Source organism: Vipera berus (assembly GCF_964194415.1).
Source record: "Vipera berus genome assembly, chromosome: 7".
NCBI lineage: Eukaryota > Metazoa > Chordata > Lepidosauria > Squamata > Viperidae > Vipera > Vipera berus.
This window is the reverse complement of record NC_138209.1, coordinates 55608876-55629849: the sequence shown is the minus strand read 5'-3', so window position 1 is coordinate 55629849 and position 20974 is coordinate 55608876. Positions and strand designations below refer to the sequence as shown.

General features: G+C 38.5%; 1 protein-coding gene across 2 annotated transcripts in view; it reads left to right on the top strand.

Moving 5' to 3' along the window:
- LAP3 (leucine aminopeptidase 3) overlaps positions 1–19645 on the top strand; it is a 52431-nt gene extending 32786 nt beyond the window's left edge. For both annotated transcript variants that reach the window (XM_081332629.1, XM_081332630.1), the window contains exons 7-13: positions 10750–10908; positions 11904–12028; positions 14685–14773; positions 15721–15823; positions 17092–17171; positions 18334–18443; positions 19149–19645. In XM_081332629.1, the coding sequence (XP_081188755.1) occupies positions 10750–10908; positions 11904–12028; positions 14685–14773; positions 15721–15823; positions 17092–17171; positions 18334–18443; positions 19149–19344 (862 nt within the window). In that variant the 3' untranslated portion in view covers positions 19345–19645. The remainder of the gene's footprint in view (positions 1–10749; positions 10909–11903; positions 12029–14684; positions 14774–15720; positions 15824–17091; positions 17172–18333; positions 18444–19148) is intronic.
- The last annotated feature ends 1329 nt before the right edge of the window (positions 19646–20974 follow it).

Genomic DNA, 20974 nt, shown 5'->3' with positions numbered 1-20974 from the left:
ATTTAAGAATGATGTTATTTGTTTACAAGAAACACAGAGTCACGGATCAAAAGTATTTGTTAAACTCAAGACTGGGTACACAATTTATTGCTTCCGCAATGGATAAGAAAAATGGAGTGGTTGTTTATGTTAAGAATACCTTGACAGCGGCGTTAATTGAAGCAGATAAACAAGGAAGATATGTTATAATTGAACTGTTAATAGAAGGCAAGAAAACGCTTCTGGTTGGATTATATGCTCCTAACCAACAACAAGCAGACTTTTATAATTTATTACACAGCAAGATTACTCAGTGGGATTATAAATCATGTATTTTTATGGGGGACTGGAATGGCGTTTTGGATGTACAAATGGACAAAGGTTTTTTTTTTAAAAGCACTCCAAGTCATGCTAAACTGCCTAAATCTTTTTTTGAGATGAAGGACGATTTGGAATTGCGAGATATCTGGAGAGAAAGAAATTTGCAAGAAAAGGACTATACTTTTTTCTCTGATAGACATCAATCTTTTTCCAGGATTGACTTCATATTAATTACTAATGATTTCTTTTCTAGGATTAAGAAGATTAAGATTTGTCCAAGAACTATGTCTGATCATAGTCCAGTATGGTTAGAGATAGAAAAAGATAATAGGGATAGGCGCTCCTGGCGTTTAAATGAAAATTTGTTTAGAAATCAGAAAAATGTGGAAGAGTGTAAAAAACAGATGAAGGATTTTTTTAAAATTAATATGCATAAAGGTACTTCTATTGAAATGGTCTGGGATGCTAGTAAAGCTTATATGAGAGGTGTATTAATATATTTGAACAACAAATATAGACGTAACTTGGAATTTAGGAGGAAAGAATTAGAGAATGAAATTAGGGAAAAAGAAAAGGCTTTAATTTTGAATCCATCGGATGGGAAGATTAAAGAGGTAATTAATTTATTAAGGGGACAGTTTGATAAGTTGATGGCTGATCAAGTGGCAACTAACTTACGGTATGTTAGACATAATACTTTTTGCAATGCCAATAAATCAGGTAGATGGCTAGCTTATTTGTTAAGGAAGAAGCAAAGGGCTTCTAATATAGATAGAATAGAACATAAGGGTAAGGTAGTGTACCAGCAGAGTCTTATCAAAAAGACCTTTGTTGATTTTTACTCTAAGTTGTACGCTAGAGATAAGATTAGTGAGGCAGATATTGATGAATATTTGATGAAAGCTAATATTCCTGTTCTTACGCAAGAACAAAAGGAAGAGATGAACCAATTGATAACTGAGGAAGAAATTTTTTCAGCAATTAAACAATTGAAAGTGGGCAAAGTGCCAGGTACGGATGGATTGACTGCTGTGTATTACAAAAATTTACAGTTAGAGATGGTGAAGCCATTAAGGGAATTGTTTCAGACAATTCAAATGGGAGGAGGGGTACCTCCGTCTTGGAAAACTGCTTTTATCTCCTTGATTCCGAAGGAAGACCAGGATGTCACCCAAGCAAAAAATTATAGGCCAATATCACTTTTGAACACGGACTACAAGATATTTGCTAAAGTTCTAGCTAACAGACTAATGAGGGTACTGCAACAAGTAATTCATGGTGATCAAACTGGGTTTATAAGTGGTAGACAAATGAAGAACAATGTGAGGAATATGGTAGATTTGTTGGAATTTTTGGAAAGAAACAATCAGATCCCTGCAGCGTTGATCTTCTTGGATGCTGAAAAAGCCTTTGATCAATTGGATTGGCAATTTTTGTTGAAAGTATTAGATAAAATGAAATTTGGGGATAAATTTTTACAACCAATCAGGGCATTATATCAAAAGCAAACAGCCCGCATAATAGTTAATAATAGTTTGACTGAAGTATGTAATATTGAAAAGGGTACAAGGCAGGGGTGCCCATTGTCACCCTTATTATTTGTTTTAACATTGGAGATATTATTGATTAAAATACGGGGTTCGGACAAAATTAAGGGAATTCAAATTAGAGACCAGGATTATAGATTGAGGGCATTTGCAGACGATCTGGTTGTTACAGTGACTCAGCCTGACTATTCAGTTGTAGAATTGATGGAGATTATAAAGCAATATGGGAAAGTTTCTGGATTTAAGGTTAATACACAAAAAACTAAAATGTTGTCTAAGAATATGACAGTATCACAAAAGGCTGTCTTAGAAGAGTTAACGGGATTTGAAATAGTTAAAAGGGTTAAATATTTGGGGATATATTTGTCACCCTCAAATGTAAAGTTATATAAAAATAATTATGAAAAGTTATGGGGAAAAGTTCAAAAAGAATTAGATAGTTGGAAAAAATTACAATTATCTTTATTGGGAAGAATTGCAGCTCTGAAAATGAATGTTTTGCCAAAATTTTTATTTTTATTTCAAATGATACCTATACTTAAAATGGATTCAAACTTGGAGGAATGGCAAAAAGGTATTAATAAATTTGTTTGGGCAGGGAAAAGGCCACAAGTTAAATTTAAGATTATGCAGGATACGCGTGAGAGAGGTGGTCTTAAAATGCCTAATTTTAAATTATATTATGAAGCTGCTGCTTTGTCAGCGATAAGTAATTGGTTTAATTTAACACAAGCGAGATTACTAAATCTTGAAGGCCATGATTTGTTATTTGGATGGAATGCATACTTATTGTATGATAAGAAGGTGGATAATGTGTTCAAGGTACATATTTTAAGGTATGCTCTGTTGCGAGTTTGGAAAAAGTATAGACACAAGTTAAATTATAAGATACCTATAAGGGCAATACCGAAACACGCAATAGAAAATATAAATGTTGCGTTTAAACATGATGTGACTACATATAAGGAAATTTTAAGTTTGGAAAGGAATGTATGGCAATTAAAGCCATATAATATTTTAAGAGAAGAAAAGATTGTACAAACTTGGTTTCAGTATGGGCAATTACAGGCCAGGTGGAAGGAAGACCAGAAAATTGGTTTTTCAATGATTGATGAAAATCTGGTAAAGCAAATTAGAGATCAAGGTCAAGCACATATTAAAAGGATATATCTTGCATTGATAGAAATTGATTCAGAGACAGAACTTGTTAAAGACTGTATGATAAAGTGGGCTCAGAATTTTCAAGAAGTCATTACAATGGATACTTGGGAAAAGATTTGGGTGAGAAATGTAAAATTTACGCAGGCTCAAAACCTAAGAGAGAACTTTTATAAAATGTTTTATAGGTGGCACTTAGATCCTAAAAAATTAGCAAGTATGTATCCGAACTGCCAGCCCAAATGTTGGAGGTGTGGCGGTGAAGATGCAACGTATTTTCATATATGGTAGACCTGTAAAAAGGTTAAAGCTTTTTGGATTAAAATTTGGTGGAACATGCAAAAGATATTCAAGAAAAGGATAAAGTTTTGTCCGCAACTGTTTTTACTGGGCATTATTACTGATACTACTGTTGTGGACACTAAGCTGATGTTGAACTTAATTACGGCAGCGAGACTTTTAGTAGCGCAATATTGGAAGAAGGAAGAACTGCCGACTATAGAAGAATGGACTTTAAAAGTTTCCAATCTGGCGGAAATGGCAAAGATCTCAGCGTACTTGAAAGACCAGTCGCAACAGAGATATATTGTGGAGTGGTGAAGATGGATTGATTATATCCAGAATAAATATGGGACTAAAAAGTTTCATCTAGCATTTGAATAAGTTTTGATGTGATATTTAAATTGCTTGTAGTTATTTTATAAGAGTTAAAGTGCGATAGATTTAATATTTTATTGTTGTTTGCATAAGGTAGACTATGATTGTTTGTATATTTATACCCTGTATTGAGTTCTGGGAAGTCGGGGAGGGGGGAAGGGGAGGGGAGGGAGGTGTTGGGGAGGGTTGGGGAGAGGGGAGGGGGTTGGGAGGGGTTTTGTCTTTTTAACCCCACACTTTTCACAATATTCTTTACTCTTACAGTCAACTTTTCCCTCCGTAGCTAGCTGTGTGTGAGTTTCAAAACATACCTTAGAATGACAAACCACTTTGCACCTATAGCAGCGCATCTTTTCCTTCTCTACCTGCTTGCATTCTTGCTTGAGACATGATCTGCAGATATATTGACAACCATGACTAAATTTATGGTGATAGTGGGTGTGGCAAAATTTACAGAAATAGCGTTCGCCCAGGAAACCCTTTATATTTTTGATGGCATAGTAATGATTGTCATGTAACAATATAAACACTATTTTTTCTTGCTGTGGGAGGCCTGTAACAAAAAACCTCCATCCGTCCTGCAGATAAAACAAGATCTTTATAGTAACCCCTAAAGCTTTTTCAAAGAGGTGTACCTGAGAAAAGTTAACCATGTTTTCTGTGGAAATACCCAGTCTGATGTGAAGTTCCCTGGCCCTGGTAATAATTTCTTCATTACTAAGACCCCCGCCAATGAGCCAGAGCAAGCAGCTAGCAAAACACAGAAATGCGCCTTCCACATTGAAATCTACTAGGTGACGTCTTTTTTTCTCCAGTACTTTGGTGAGCAGCACAGTGCTTAACTTCCTAAGCCCTCCCCCCTCATTGTTCCTCACAATGGTAACCACTAATTGTAAATCTCCCCCCCCCCAATATCTCTGCTTTACTTTGAAGCAGATTTTCAATACTGGTCAGAAAATCATCAGCATTTAAACCATCCATATTCCTCCTCGGAGAAAAGAGGATGATTTAACCCATCTGCATCCAACCGGAGTTGAACAAAATCATTTGCACCTATGTCTCTAGCAACATTATTCAAAACATGCTGTATAGCATTATGAATAGCATCTATAGCATGTGCAAAAGACTGAATTTGGTCAACATTAACAAATCTATATCGCTGATAGTATTCCACAGCCATGAAATTTCGGATAGGATGCTCCCACTCTTGCACCAAATCCAGATAAACATTGTTCAAATTCTGAGAGTTTGCAGAGTTAGTGCTTTGTAGCTGGGGCATAGAATGATTTATCTCCTCTTCTTGTTGAGATACAGGCGTAGGTTCACTACTATCACTGTCTGCTGGGGATGCGGGGAGTTCGCCTCCATGCATTTTTGCTTTTTTGCAGGGCGGCCCTGGTTAATCAAACAAACAAAATGTTATCACCTACATTCCTAATAATATAATACAAACACACCCCTTTTTTAGATTATAAAATAATACGAATGGATTTGTAGTTGGATAAAATGCTAGATGTTATACCTCCTAACTCTTGTGCTGTGTGGCTTGTGCATGGTTGAGGGGTCATGCCATGCCGGGGTCCTTCCTGCTCTGTGGGTATAGTGAGATCCACAAATGGTTGATCATCTTCCCATTCTGAAGGAAAAGAAAAACCCAATGGTCAGAAATGTTGCAGAAAGTTTTGTAAGAATCTGAATGTATGTAGGTATGAAAAACAAATACCATTATAAAACCTCAGACATTCGGAATCAGTCAGTTCCATCTAGTAAAAGAAAACAAACATGCCAAGAATATTATAATCACATTCTTTTTTTATATCTAAGAGGGACAGTGTTTCAAAATTTAGCAATAAAACTACTTACAAGATCTGCACCCCTTACACATTCGGAATCAGTTAATTCCATCTAGTAAAAGAAAACAAACAGGCCATGAATATTATAAATACATTCTTTTTTATATCTAAGAGGGGCAGTGTTTCAAAATTTTAGCAACAAAACTACTTACAAGATCTGCACCCCTTACACATTCAGAATCAGTTAATTCCATCTAGTAAAAGAAAACAAACAGGCCATTAATATTATAAACACATTTTTATAGCTAAGAGGAACAATGTTTCAAAAATTAGCAATAAAATTACTTACATTTGTAGCATCCATTCTGTAAAGAGGGTCTTCTTAGCAGATCACAGGGGTCCAGAGGTATGAATATGCCAGAAACTGACAAACGTGTCTGGGGTCAGTATGAATCCTACTTTTTGTACACTCTGGCTATGTCAAAAATCACATCGCCCACCAATCAGGTAACCCCCCAGCCAAATGATTAGATTATATATCTGTGTCTAGCACCTGATAGGATTAAATATGAGGCCAGCAAATGTAAACTTCATAGTGTTAATAGTTTCTTGTAATTAATTCTGCTGAGTTCTTCACTCCTTTTGACCAGTCCACCCTCATATCAAGAAAAAAATATAATACAACTTTCATGTGATTTGTAAAGCACCTTTTATTATAAATTTCATAGCGTTAACAGTTTCTTGTAATCAATTTCTGTTACATTCTGACATATCCTCTTCAGAGACAATGGCAATTTGGCTTCAATCTTTGACATTAATGACAGCGGATCACGCATAAGCTCTATACGATGTATAAATTTCTTGAGCTCCCCAAGGGAATCCCTGGTGAAATATAAGTTATTCACTTTGTCAGAAATACTGACGATGACCCAGAGAACATGAGGCATAGAAAGTCTAAAGCATAAGCTGCTAATAAGCTCTGTTTCACTGGTTCCATCCGTATGGTCTTCATCTGATTGTAGGCACCCCATTAAACAATGGTGTAATATTTTAATGATACACGCTTTCAGAATCTGAGGCATGCTGGCATTTTGAGATTCCACCGTTTCTAAAACAGGAAATAAGGTAGAATTAGTCTAGCTGTTTCAACTAATCAAAATACTGTTTTCTTAATTTTTATATTTACTTACCATTTGATGTTTTGCAGAATCTGCAACAACAAGGCTTTATAAATTTGTTGTCTTCCACGATGCCGCATAGGTCAGGTCCTTTTCTTATTCTACGTCTACGCTTGGGAGGTTTGGGGGTCAAATTTACATCAAACAAATCACCATCAATATTTGCCATCTTCAGAAGCCTGCTGGAATTAATTTGCTAGCTGTTCAGACCTGCCTGTACAACCCCCCCCCCACGTATGCTATGACACGTCCTTGAGCCTTGTGCCTGTCCAGAATCACGGGGAATGACATGTCCAGACATGCCCACAACACACATACCTAAAACATCAATCTGTTCTGACCAGTCAGAAATGCTTCGCTTTTGCTGTAAGGTTAGAATAAATTTTATTAAATCTCTGCTATGAACGGTTACGCGTACATATGGATTCGAGGGGGTTACAAATGCCAAAATATACATCTCTAGATTTTTACAAAGGTAAAAAACCAGCTGTGGGCTTTAAAAGGTCTGTGGTTTTTTTCCCCCTACACTCAGGGAAAATGTTTTTAAAATTGCCTGGTTTAAATGCAAACCCTGGCCGCCTTTTAGGTGATCCTTTTCCCCCCTCCCACCCCCAGCTTTTGAGGTATTGATTTTTAAAACTCCACAAAAATTAAAAGCATCATTAGGCTAGAATGATTAGAAATAAAAAGCTTTTTTTTAATTACCACCCCCCCCCCAAAAGCAGGGTTTTGTTTCCCAAAAACACAGGTCTCTGTGTTTCTTTTGGATTTGCACGTTCATGGAATTAGTCTAGGGTTAATGTAAACACAGAAGCTTGACCGCCACATGTTTGTTGATGGGATTAGGTTCGGCAAGCACCATCTGGAAATAGGGCTATGACCTTACACCACACCTTATCTGTTAGGGTTACCCATGCTTATTTTGATGGGGTTGGGCCTACACGTCATAGCCGGCTAGGGTTATGGCCTTGTGAGTCCTGTACCACGAGGGGTGGGGGTGTGGATTATGCACGTCACATCCGGGGAGGAGGGCTGCGCACGTCACTTCCATTTATTGGCATGGCCTGGTGACGTAATCAGCACGTGGCTTTGTTTACTTTGATGATGTCACTGATCAAAACTACTGATAAGTTCCATTAAAAGTTTGTATGTACTTATACTACTTTTGATGTTAAATATACTGATGGCTTCAAGATTACTCTGTGTACAAAAATGGAAGGACATTTTAATCCCCACAATGGATGAATGATTGCAAAAGCTGGTGGAGTTAGCAGAGATGGCTAAATGACTGTTTTGATAAAAGAAAACCAACACAAGTACTTTTGTTTCTACTTGGAAACCGCTTAGGGAATTTGTGCTTGAGATGGAAAAAAAATGAGACTTTGATTTTGGGTTTTACTGATTAGATAGATCTGTGGTTATAGAATCGGCTAGTTTATACCAGTGTTTTTCAACCGCTGTTCCGCAGCACACTAGTGTGCCGCGAGCTGTTGCCTGGTGTGCCGTGGGAATTTTTTTTTTTTACCTCCCTCCGGAGAAGATGGCCGTGGCCCGCGGCTGAGCTAGACGGGAGGGTGAGTTCTGGCTGGCTGAGCCCTGAGGAGGCTGTTGCCTGTTGCACGGCCTCGGCTGGGCACCGGGAGTTCCCGGTGCCGTAACAACTTGCAGAGGCCGCGGGAGATGTTGGTGTGCCGGTCCAGGTCCGCCGGGCCTGACCTGCGGCGGCGGCAACGTTTCTGAGGCCGCCGAAGATGAGTCGGGCGGCGGGGAACCTGGACCTAAAGTGGCCGGGCCGTTCCGAGCGACAGGGCGCCTGGGGCCTGCGGCGGAGTGCCTGGGAACGCCTTCTGAGCCCGTTTGGCATTTTTACCGAACGGGCTGAGCTAGACGGGAGGGTGAGTTCTGGCTGGCTGAGCCCTGAGGAGGCTGTTGCCTGTTGCACGGCCTCGGCTGGGCACCGGGAGAGGGAGGGAAAGAAAGTGGGAGAGAGAAAGGCAGGAAAGAAAGGAAGAAAGATAGAAAGAAAGAAAGAGAAAAGAAAGAAAGAAAGAGAAAAGAAAGAAAGAAGGAAAGAAAGAAAGAAAGAGAAAGAAAAATAAATGAAGGAGAAAAATGCAGAAAGAAAAATTAAAAAGAAATGCAAGTAGCTTCCAATTTCCACAGCAAGTAGAAAGCAAGAAATTGAGAGAGGGAGGGAAAGAAAGTGGGAGAGAGAAAGGAAGGAAGGAAGATAAAGAAAGAAAAGAGAGGGAGGGAAGAGAGGGAAGGAAGGAAGGAAGAAAGAAAAGAAGAGAAAAAAGAATACAGAAAGATAAATTAAAAAGAAATGCAAGCTTTCCTTTTCCTTCACAGCAAAAACAAAAGCCCCAAAATAAAATAAAATAAAGAGGCTAATAATAATAATAATAATAATAATAATAATAATAATAATAATAATAATAATAATAAGAAGAAGAAGAAGAAGAAGAAGAAGAAGAAGAAGAAGAAGTTGGAAGGGACCTTGGAGGTCATCTAGTCCAACCCCTTGAGAACACAGGCCATCCTCAACTTACGACCGTTTGTGTAGCGACCGTGGGGAGGCCCAACGGTGCGGAAAACGGTGGAGTGCCTCGTGATTTTTTTCATGAAACAAGTGTGCCTTTGCCCAAAAAAGGTTGAAAAACACTGGTTTATACTATTATGTAAAAGTAAAAAGTTGATGTTTGATATTACTTCCTATTCTACTGCATCAAAGGGAGTCGGAGGTGCAATGCCTTATTTTTTCTTTTTCCATTCTTCTCTATACTTTTCTGTTCACTTTTTTCTCCCCTACTTTTCCTATTATTTGCTTTTGTATTTTTGTATTTTACATTATAATGTAATTAAAAAAACCCTAAAAGGCAGAAATCTGGTTTCAAAATTCAGGCCATTTTGCAAGAGATTTTGGGAGAGAGGTGAGAAAAGGGGAAGCAGTGTAATTTATTAGTCAAAGAAACAGCCTATTATCTGCTGATTTATGCATTGCAATTGTGCTGTTTACAAATAATCCCTACATGCCAGTTATAATGCAACTAAGGGAAACGGATCTTCCTAGCTTTGTTGCTTACAAGACAGCTGGTTATAGTTGCTGTAGAACACGGGTGTCAAATTTGCCGTATCATGTGATATGTTGCAACGTATCATAACTTTTTTTGCATTGCTGGAGCTGGGGTGGGTGCGGCCTCCGCCTGATGCAACAGGCCCATGGGCCGGCAGTTTGACACCCCTGCTGTAGAAGGAAGCCTTCAAGATAATACAGGTAATCCTTGACTTACAATGCTAATTGAACCTGCCCATTAGTGTCATAATTTTGATAGTCATAAAGCAGGTCACCATGTGACTGGCCCTGCATTTTTATGTCCATTTTTGTGGCAGTCATTAAGAAGCTGCCACAGGTTAAGCAAATGCCATGGTCATTAAGTGATGAAACTGGAAATAAATACTGGTTTCTGGCAGAAATGTAAATCGTAGTCACCTGACTGTGGGATGCTGCAAATGACCATATATCTGCGGAGTTACTAAGCAGCAAAAATACAGTCACATGAATGGGGGTGGGGCATCCATTGGAACTTTGGAATTGAGTCATAAGTTGCTTTTACAGAGGACTATCATAACTGAATGGTTGCCAAGTGCCTGGCCATAAACTGAGGACCGCCTGTGCTTTGAAAATTAATTAAGGGGAAGTATTTTATGCAGAAATCAGGAAAAGTACAATTGGTTGGTACAGACCTAACAAATTAACCGTTTCATTGGTCTGAGAGCAATGTTTTCCTGGTTTACTCTTTTCCATGAATCCCTGCAAAGAGGAAGGGCAGGATGGTGTTACTTGTTGCCAAGGGCATTCATGAAAATATCCATGCTTTACTGTAAAAGAATTTTAAAAAGGATACTGTAAAAGCAACTGTTGCAGAGGAGCGTTTCCACCGAATAGTTGTAAAGGGGAAACTTGGTTAATATAAATCTTTTTATTTATTTACTTTTTTATTATCTTAGAATTTGAGAAAAAAGTTATTTTACTGCTGGCATTCGGGAATGCAATGTGTGTCCTCTTTCAGTAACTGGGAAAGAAATAATGGAAATTGTTCCCTGTCGTTACAGAGATAAATCTTGGATACAGGAGCGAGGAATGGGGTCATTTTGGAGTGTGGCAAAAGGCTCAGATGAACCCCCAGTCTTTTTGGAAGTCCACTACCAAGGCAGCAACAACCCCAAAGAAGCTCCATTGGTATTTGTTGGAAAGGGGATAACTTTTGATAGGTGAGCATCTTAAGAGCATTTTGGAGCAGAATTTTTCCCCTGTTCCCAGAATATGTGCTTTGAAAGTGCAGATGAATGCAATGCAAACTCCATTGAAAGGGATTTTAGAAAGATGGTTTTAGCTCATTTATCTTTCCAAGGTTATGTGATCTCTAGGGGAAGAAGTTTTCCAGGTTCTGGTCTCATGTCTTAAAGGGAGGGAGCTATGGAGCTTCAGATAGGGATCATGGAGGAACCATTTAGGGGCCATGGAATAATTGGGAAGTTTTTCCTTCCACCTGTATATAAAGATACAAATAAATAAATCTAAATGAAGAATCCATTGCAGAGATTACTCTCAAAAAATTCTATTAAAGAACATCTCTGCAATGGATCCATTTGTTAGATTTATTCTATTTACTGAATTTATACCTTGTTTTTCTCCACTGAGAAGCACACAGAGGGGCTAAGTAAATTCTGAAAAACAAAAAATGCAGATTAAAATTAAGAATAAGTGCTATAATCCAATAAGAAAACTACAATGAGATAGAGCTATATTTTTTGAATACTGAGGCTGCCTAAGGGTGAGTCTCTCATGGCCTGGGAGCAGGATAGGAGAAAATTCCCGAAGTTGTGCTGGAAAAATGGGCTTCTGACAATGGATTCATTTTCAGAAAGTGTGTGGATAGTGAGACTGGACAAAGGGAACTTTACAGGCAGCTGTTAGGTAATCATGGTATTTTTTTACCATCAGATGGATTTTGATTGTCCTGTTTACCTACAATTTCAGCCTATTTAATTCTTCTCTAGTATTATTCCAGAAGATCTGAAATGAATGTTTCTCTATCTTGTAGAACTTCCCTTTCAGATTTATAATAGTCCATGCTTTTTCATTTATTAAAACAAAACAAATTGTGGCTTGGCATCACAGCAAAGTTTACTCTTGATACTGTAAGTTTTGAGGGGTTGGGTGGGCAAAGAGACCAATCTTTGTGGCATCTCATATTTTTCCCCAGCGGTGGCATTTCGATCAAGCCTTCAGCCAGTATGGATGCCATGAGAGCAGATATGGGAGGAGCAGCCACCATTTTTTCTGCCATTATCACAGCTGCAGAATTGAAGTTACCCATTAATTTAATTGGTAAGTAGATTGTAGAAGAATAAATTCACAAGAGTTATTTGAATTGGAAAGAGATGTCAACAGACCTTGGGGTCAGCCCATCTTGATTCTCCAAGGTCTGTGGCAGAAAAGTTATCCCATGATTTGCTTCTTGGGCTGGAAATAGAAGCTCCTGAACCTAACATCTCAAGCAAACTGAGTTAGCTGCTGAAATTGAAGGCTGGATTGACTTGTCCCTCTGGCTTCTTCTCCAAAACAAAATCTGGTAATGTTGAGTGGTGAGATTTCATCATCAAGAGTCTTCTAGTTCAGAGATTCCAGTAGATGTTCCAGTTTGGGGTTTACCACTTTGTAAGGATTCCCGGTTGCTCTCCCTATTCTCCTCTCACATGGTGTTTTAGATGAGAAGATATCCTTTACCTAATCACATGTGGTCCTTGCTTAATAATCACTCATCCAGCAACTATTCAAACTTGTGATGGCACTGAACAAGTGATGCTTCTGGTCATCCTAGTTCCAGCCACTGCAATGTTTCCATGATTGTGATTGGGACACCTGGCTTGCAATTATGATATTGTAGTATCCTGCAGCCACCATTTGTGATCTTCTTTGCTGGCTTCCTATAAGCAAAGCCAATGGGGAGGCCAGGAGATAGTCGCAAATGGTGGTCACATGAGGTCTTCACTTTGTGACCCATGGCAATTCACTTAATGATGGCAACAGGGATTGCCTTTGTTAAGCAGTACCATCATATGACATCATGCTTTATGACTGCATTGTTTAGCAATGGAAATTCCAGCCTAACTTGGAGTCTTTAATTGAAGATAACCTGTATTTTATTTCATTTTCAAATGTTTTTCTTTATTTTAGAAGAATATAAAAAAGAGTAGCAGAATGAACAATAATTACATAATTAAAACTAAACAAATCCGACAACCACTTTAAGAATATAACAGAATTTAACAAATTTCATAGTAAAGGGTTAAAGTTAACAGTATACGACCGACAATCTTTGCTGGCATGGCGAGTTTCTAGTTGTTTTGAAACTGTTGGTGAGACCGTTAAAAGTCGTTGGCACTGTTTGAATTTGTTCTACCAGCAGCAAGATCTGACTGCTGGCCTAGTGATGGATTGTATTGCAAATCAGGGCTGTTTCCAGAGGAGGCAGAGGAGGAGAGGACCTGGAGCTTATGGAGCAAAGGAACTGGATGAGGCTGTTGGCAGGCCCAGAGGAAGAGAGAGAGGCTTTTGGAGGAGTTGGTGGCAGCAACAGCGTGCTCCAGGGGCGAAAAGAAGCAAGGCCTCTTTAAGGAAAAGGTGGAAGAGTCAGGATCAGAAAAAGGAAAGAAGGCGAGATTGTCAGAATACAAGCTAACTTGAGGACTAATCCACATGAGGCCCCATTTCCATCTGTCCTGTTTGCCATCGTTCACTCCCTAGAGACTAAAATGGACAATGTGAAATTTGAGCGGGCCACGAACAAGGAGTATATATCGGAGGTGGTGACCCTTTGAGAGCTGTATGCAACGAAATTTCATTTTGATGTTTGCCGATTGGTGTACATTCAAAGTGACAATAAAGTTATCATTGTACTAAAATGTAATACTAATATATATGGTTAACTTTCGGGTTTACAAAAAATACCTTATAGTACTTTTTAGTGTAGTATTAGTATACAATTAAATACAAAAATAAAATGAAATTACCTAATGATACCACAGTATTATTGCAAAGTATCATAAAATGTATGCTAAAGAAGAACATAACTGCTTCATTTGTTGATTTGTTGAAAACATTGCCTTTTGCAGAACAGAAAAATTACACATTTCCAAAATCAAAATATCTAGAATAATATCACTTTTTCCAGGGTTTTGCCATATAATTCAGCATCATGTTAATACCTTTAATGTTTATGCACATTAAAATACTATTCTAGAAGTCTTATTAGAAATTCATAAGACCATTTCATATGGATCAGTGGGCCTTCAAACTTTTTACAACCTCCGTCCCAATTTTTAGCTTGTTTTATTCCTCTAGGAAAAATAAATTGGGTGAGGGAGTACCCTTTTCAGTGGTGGTATTCAGATATGTGAACAACCATTTCTTGGTGTGGATGCTGCTTCCAGAAGTCCATTCTGGGCCTGAGCAACAAAAAAATAGCTACCAGTTCTGCCAAAGTGGTGCGAACTGGCTGAACTCCATCACTGACCCTTTTCCTTCAAAACATTGACAAATATCAAACAGGAAACAGTGGAGAGAAATGTTCAAGTTTATCTATTTTGCAAGGACTAAACCCTGGCATTTGTACAAATTTGCTTATTGAAAGGTGAGCAAAGGAATTGAGTCTTGGCATCAGGTAAATAGATACCAGGGAAACAATACCACTGCTGAGGAATTTTTGATTCAAGTTTTAAAAGCAGCATGGTATAAAGCAGGGGTTCCCAACCAGGGAAGATGCGAGCTGATATTCCAGGGAATGCAAAAACTTGGGTGTTCAAAATTATTGTGTATATGGATAATTCGTTGCCATTATTTCAAACTTTTGTAAGGGGTGCGAGAATATATCAGAAGCGTTCTAGGGGTGCGGGGTATAAAAAAGGTTGGGAACCACTGGTTTAAAGAATACCAAATAATGTTACAGTATGCATAAATTCAGTTGGCATTCTTTATATCTAAGGTCTGGCCCCCCTTTGTGAAAATTTGCCCAGTGGGAAGGCAAATAAACCCGGAGATGTTGTGACAGCCATGAATGGAAAAACGATTCAGGTATGTTTTAAGATGCTTATTTAGCACAGGTTTTAATAGGATAATAGGAGCTTGGGTTGCACCTGAGGTTTCATCTACTAACATCATTTCTAGTTGAACAAATAGAACTTTAAATCAACAGTTGCTTGCAAGAGCCCCATGGAAAGGCCTAGAGGCCAAGCTTGCTTACATTTCTAACCTTCATTGGAGGGCATCAGATTTGAGGGAATGGTAGCAATCTCATATTTAACAGAACAACAACATCTGTTCCCTATTGTTGCCCTGTGCTGGTTGGGGAATTCTGGGAGTTGATATCCACATATCTTAAAGCTGCCAAGGTTGAGAAACATTGGATAGAGATAGACTATTGGTATTAACCATTAGTCTTTCAGGATTGCAATACCAGAAGTCTCCAACCTTTTGGGCACCAGGAACTGGTTCCGTGGAGAGAGAGTTTTCCATGAAACAGAGGGTGCGTGGTTTTGTGTGCTGCCTGCATCCCATGGATGGGGTTTTGCTTGTTTGTGCAGACCAGTTGCTGGCATGCCGTGGCCTGGTACTGGTCCACAGATCAGGGGTTGGGGACCTCTGGCAATACCATTGAAATAATAAAAGAATTGCAGCCTTTCATATTTGCAGTGTGGATAGGAGATTCCACTCTACAAAATATGGGCCCGGAGGTAGCTACTAGAGAGAGGAAATGGTGGAAAGGCACCTCCAAGGGTTCTTAGTGGCAAATAAATCTGTTTTCCCAAATATTATACTCTTTTGAGCTTTTTGGCTCTATTGTATCCATTATTTGATAGTAGTAATTTTATTTATTTCAGATTTAGAGTTATAATGCATTAAATTTTAGTTTTAAGCTGTATTATTAATTGCCCTCAAAATTAGCTATTGATATAGGCAAACTTGTAATTACAAACAGAATGTGATTTTCTCTTGCTGATTTTCTGATCCCTTCGTAAAAGATTGACAATACAGATGCAGAGGGAAGATTGGTGTTGGCTGATGCTCTTCACTATGCACACAGTTTTAATCCAAGGGCAATTTTAGATACTGCAACATTAACAGGTAGCCCTTTTTTATTTGTTTCAAGCTTCTGTACTCCATATTCCCAGAATATTAGGAATACTATGAAAAGCTCCTCTTCCTATGCAGAATATTTTAATAATGTGATGTTTTTGTGAGTTTCAGCGAACTGCAGACCCTCCAAATTGCATAGAGATGATTTGTATTATCTTAAAGCTAATGGCTTTTTTTTCTTTTTTACTACTTAGAGCAGAGTTCCCCAACCTTTCGGGGTTGGCGGCCCAGAGCAGGGGGAGGGGGGAAAGAAGGGATTTTTGGGTAGGGGGTGAATGCATGTGCGTGCATGAGCACCCATTGCTCATGCAAGTAAGGCCATAAGAGCTTGTGCGCATGAGGTTGCAAATGCCTGTGATGCTTGTGCAAGTGGGGCCACAAAAGCTTGCAACAGTGACACTCGCAGGAGTGGGCTTGTGCATGTGCATATACACATGCACCTGCCAGCCACTTACATGGCCCAGTGGCCAATAGCCCACGACCCGGTAGTGGGCCATGGCCCAGAGGTTGGAGACCCCTAACTTAGAGGGTTCCCCCCAACCCAGGGAAGAAGAGTAAGCTGTATATTCAAATGCAAAAATATAAGCTTTGCTGTTTAAAATAATCTTGCCTATAGCACTATTCTGACTACTGAGAGAGGATTATTTTGAATGAAGATTCAGCTTTAATTACATTACATCTTTTCAGCAAGGTTGTGCATTTAAGCAGCTTCCTGTGAGCAATTAAAGTAATTAAAAGCAAAGCAAAAAAAATCCCAGGTGCCGATATTGCAGATAATAAAAAGGTTGAAACATCAAAAGTATTTTTTTTTAATTTTGTACTTTATGTTTTTTATTGTTGTGAGCCGCCCTGAGTCCTTGGGGAGAAGGGCGGCATATAAATTTAATAAATCTCAATCTCAAATCTCAAAACCATCTGAATAAAATTATCTTTGCTTGGCAGTAGACAGTAAAAAAGAGTTGGAGGGATCAAACAAATTTTTCATAAGACAAGTCCAACAATTGGTTGTAGCTGCAAAACAGTATCTCCTGTGCACCTGATAGTAATGCTGGTGTGCAGCAATATGGTCCATTTTCCTAGGACATAGAACAAATTTTTTGAATTTTTAAAAATTTATATGCTATAAACTTGCAAATAAAAGAAAAAAAGATATTTTTAGAAGTGCGAATATAAATTGCTAGCTGATGAGCAAGTACTATAATGTTAGTCAACATGGAAAAATGGCTGGATAACTTGCATTTTATAATACTTTATAGGTGCTATGGATGTAGCATTAGGATCAGCAGCTACTGGGGTTTTTACAAATTCAAAGCAGCTGTGGCATCACCTATATGAGGTAAGTGGTGCTACTAACAATTGATTTCAAGATAGGTTTTGATTTAGAGAGTTTTAAAGAAAAGATTAAATCCTTTTTATTGAGAACTTAAGTTGTGACTATTGACTACAAAAGCTAAACACAAAATGTTAGCTTTGGAGTTAATAAAACTTTTGTGAACTAGTGATAATTTCCTCACCTTGTTTTCAACATTCCTAAAGGCTTCTGTCTATACTGATACCTAAAGTAAGCCACCTGGAGACAACACAGCAATGCAATTTAATATATTTGTTCCTTTCTCTAATACTTCTCAGACAAAAACAGAAGAGAACCAAGTTTGGATTTATTAATATTAGTTAACTGAAAAATGGAAAACAGCATTTTTGATGCCCCTAATTATTTCAGCAATTTGTGTTATGAATTTCTAAACTACTATCAGATTGGTCCTGCCAATGCAGCACCTGTGTAGCCAAGATACATATTTCCTGTAGGCAGCAGATAAAATAGGCAACCACATCGTTTAGCCCAATGAGTGTTTCAGGGTCATGCCCTCTGATCAGGCATGGATGCCAGACATAATCTGAAAGCAGGCATGAGAAGTGGCTTAGTTTACAATGAGAACAAATGATTTAGGTGGATAAAGCAAAGATTAAAAAATATCAAAATAATGTTTCAAGGAGAAGAAATGAGCACTGGAAGGGTAAATGTTCAGTTTAAGCAACTATAAAATTATGCACAAAATCCTCAACTTCATATATAAATTTAATAAATAATACCTTCACAGATACACTGGCAGGCCTGAGTTTGTGGGGATCTTGATGCATGGATAGTTTGGTAATAACATTGCTTGAATTGGGGATTACTATGAAAAAGGCAGGTTGTGAAAATCATTAGGAAGAAAATTGAAAGTGCCAGTCCCACCCAGCTGTGCCCATTCCTAAGATCATTTCTGTTTTCAGCCTGCAAGGATTCTCTTGGTGCCTCCTGTCTATTATTTTTCTGAAGCAGTATAAAAAAGAAAGGGTTTTTGGTAGAAGAGTGAAGCTTAGAATCTTATATCCGTATTTCATATTCTCTGCTTCAGTTTAAATCTAATTATTGGGGTCAACCATTGTAAGTAAACTAAAGACTGTAAAGAACTGTGGAAATTTGATATCTGAATAGCTTTTCTCTACACTGACAGGCTAGCATTCTGACGGGGGATCGAGTTTGGAGAATGCCTCTCTTTGAACATTACACAAAGCAAATGACAGACTGTCACCTAGCAGATATCAATAACATTGGAAAATACAGGTAACATAGCTAAGTTAAAATGCAATACTGCTGCTATGCTATTATGCTCACATTACTTTTTCCAGTGCCTACAGAGAACTTGGACAAATAGGAGTTAAAGGAGGAGCTGCCTAAACATATTTCAGATCTTATTTATTTGGGCAAAGATCCAGTAGAGCAACAATCTATAGTCGAGTTCATGTGGGTATGGCTTGGCAGAGGAAGCATAACTGGACCTTCCACTTTGATGAGATCAACAAACACTCTTTTGCTCAGAGAGAAAATTATTTACTAATTTGCTTCAGCTTGTTGTTGTGATGCAGAAATGGATTGTTGTTTTTCTGAATCCAACTAATGGAGCATTTTGTTGAAGAACAAAATTATAAAGAGATGGTAGTGCAACTATGCCATTCCCTCTGTAATTGTTATTTTTCTAAGTAAGTGTGACTTCACATGAGCCCAGGAAAATGTGCCACAGACAAGTAAAGAGACAATGCTTATACCAGATTAAACACTGCACATTTCTGTTGGGTTTTGTTTGTATCTTTCAAGTTGAAATCATGGCTTAAGATTCTGACTTCTGGTTATGTGAATCCAAGTTTGGGGTAGTATCTTGTTATGTTTTCCATGGTGATAGGCAGTTTTATAGACAGCTTTTATTCCTATGTAAATTATTAAGAACAGTGCAAATAATCTTGCACATAAAACTATCTTTTCTCCCATCAGGTCTGGCGGCGCATGCACAGCTGCTGCATTTCTGAAAGAATTTGTGACTGCTCCTCACTGGGCTCATTTAGATATTGCTGGTGTAATGGAAAATAAAGATGAGGTTCCATATCTGCGAAAAGGCATGGCGGGAAGGCCGACACGTACCCTGGTTGAGTTTATTACTCGACTGGCCCAAGACAAGCAAAGTTTTTAGAAAGCAGCTTTGCGACGATCAACTCTGGCTTTAAAAACAGTTAATTTGAACCTGAAATCAGCCAGTGTACTGATTTCTTCTACTTTAATTTTGGGGGGGGGGGCTACTTTGAAAAGACCCACAGCAATGGACTATAAATTCATTCCATAGAGTTCTACTAAATCAGTTGCTTTTTATACTCTTCATTCCAGGATCCTGTCCTGTATTTGGTATCCAAAGAGCAATCAGTCTAAACCAACAGGCTTTATAATATGGATTGAATAATAGATACACAGCTATCACATACAATAAAATATATCTTCCAACACTTCAAGTTGTTCAGGTTTTTGTCTTTTGCAGAATATGCCTGTATTTCTACAGACCTGGCCTCTGCCTGAGGCCGTTAAGAAAAACTGGGCCTGCTTGTTTGCCTTTAAGATCCTTTTTGGAAATATAATATTCTGCCTTTATAATATTCCCAAAAATATTTATTTCTCTGGGGGAAGGGGGTGCTGTCCTCCCACAGGACTGTAAAATACAGGGCTTTTCAACCTTTTCACCCATTGTACCACTTTTAGGATATGGCAACATCCGAGTACCACCAGTCACCTAGCAACGTGTCGAAAACTTGATGTCCAAAAAAAAGGAAAAAAGTGATGAAGTACAGGTAGTCCTCGACTTACAACAGTTCGCTTAGTGACTGTTCGAAGTTACAATGGCACTGAAAAATAGTGCCCCCCAAGCCACAGCCGAGCAAGACACCTGCCTGCCTGCCCAGTGGCGCTCTTCCTCCTGTCCGAGGTTTTCCTTGTTGTGAGCATTTTTGTTGAGGATTGGCAGCGGGGGTGGGGTAGGGGGCGTGTTTGGTTTTTATTCCCCCTGTCTGCTGGGTGGTTGCAGAAGATTTTGGTCACTTCACACGACCCTGGGACACTGTGACCATCATAAATATGAATCAGTTGCCAAGCATCTGAATGTAAATCACAAGACCCTGGAGATGCTGCAACATTCCAGATGAATGTTTTACAGTCTTAAGACTGTAAGCTGCAAAATGAGTACATTACTAGACTCATGAAGAAAACCTCTTCTGCGCCCTCTGTGGGACAATCTCTAGACCAACAACCCAGGGATCTTTTGGGACAATGTTACAGCGTGAGAAAGTAAGCACTGCCCAAGATGAAACACAGGCTTCATTAAAACTGATTCAAGAGAAAAATCATGAAGAAACACAAAGTAAACTTGAGAAAGTAACTGAAGAAATCCTGGATATAAAGGCACAATTTGGAGACCAAAACCAAAAGATTATTAAAAATGAACAGAGAATCCACGAAATGGAAAATAAAACTGAGGATATCGATAAAAAGGTGGAAATACTACTACAAAAAAATAAAAAATTAGAACAAGCAAAACAAGAGCTAGAGGGGGCAATGGCAATGGTAGAAATGGGACAAGCGGAACATTATTTGTGATTATTGGGCTGTTGGCGGAGGCTCTAAACGCAAATAAAGCTGAAATGCAAATGGAGATCGATGAAATATTTCGCATGAATTCGAGCTATGCAAGAAAAAAACAACCAAGAGAAGTACATGTAAGATTTATAAAGAAAACAACAAGAGATGAAGTACTGAGAAAAATGAGAAAGGAACCTTTA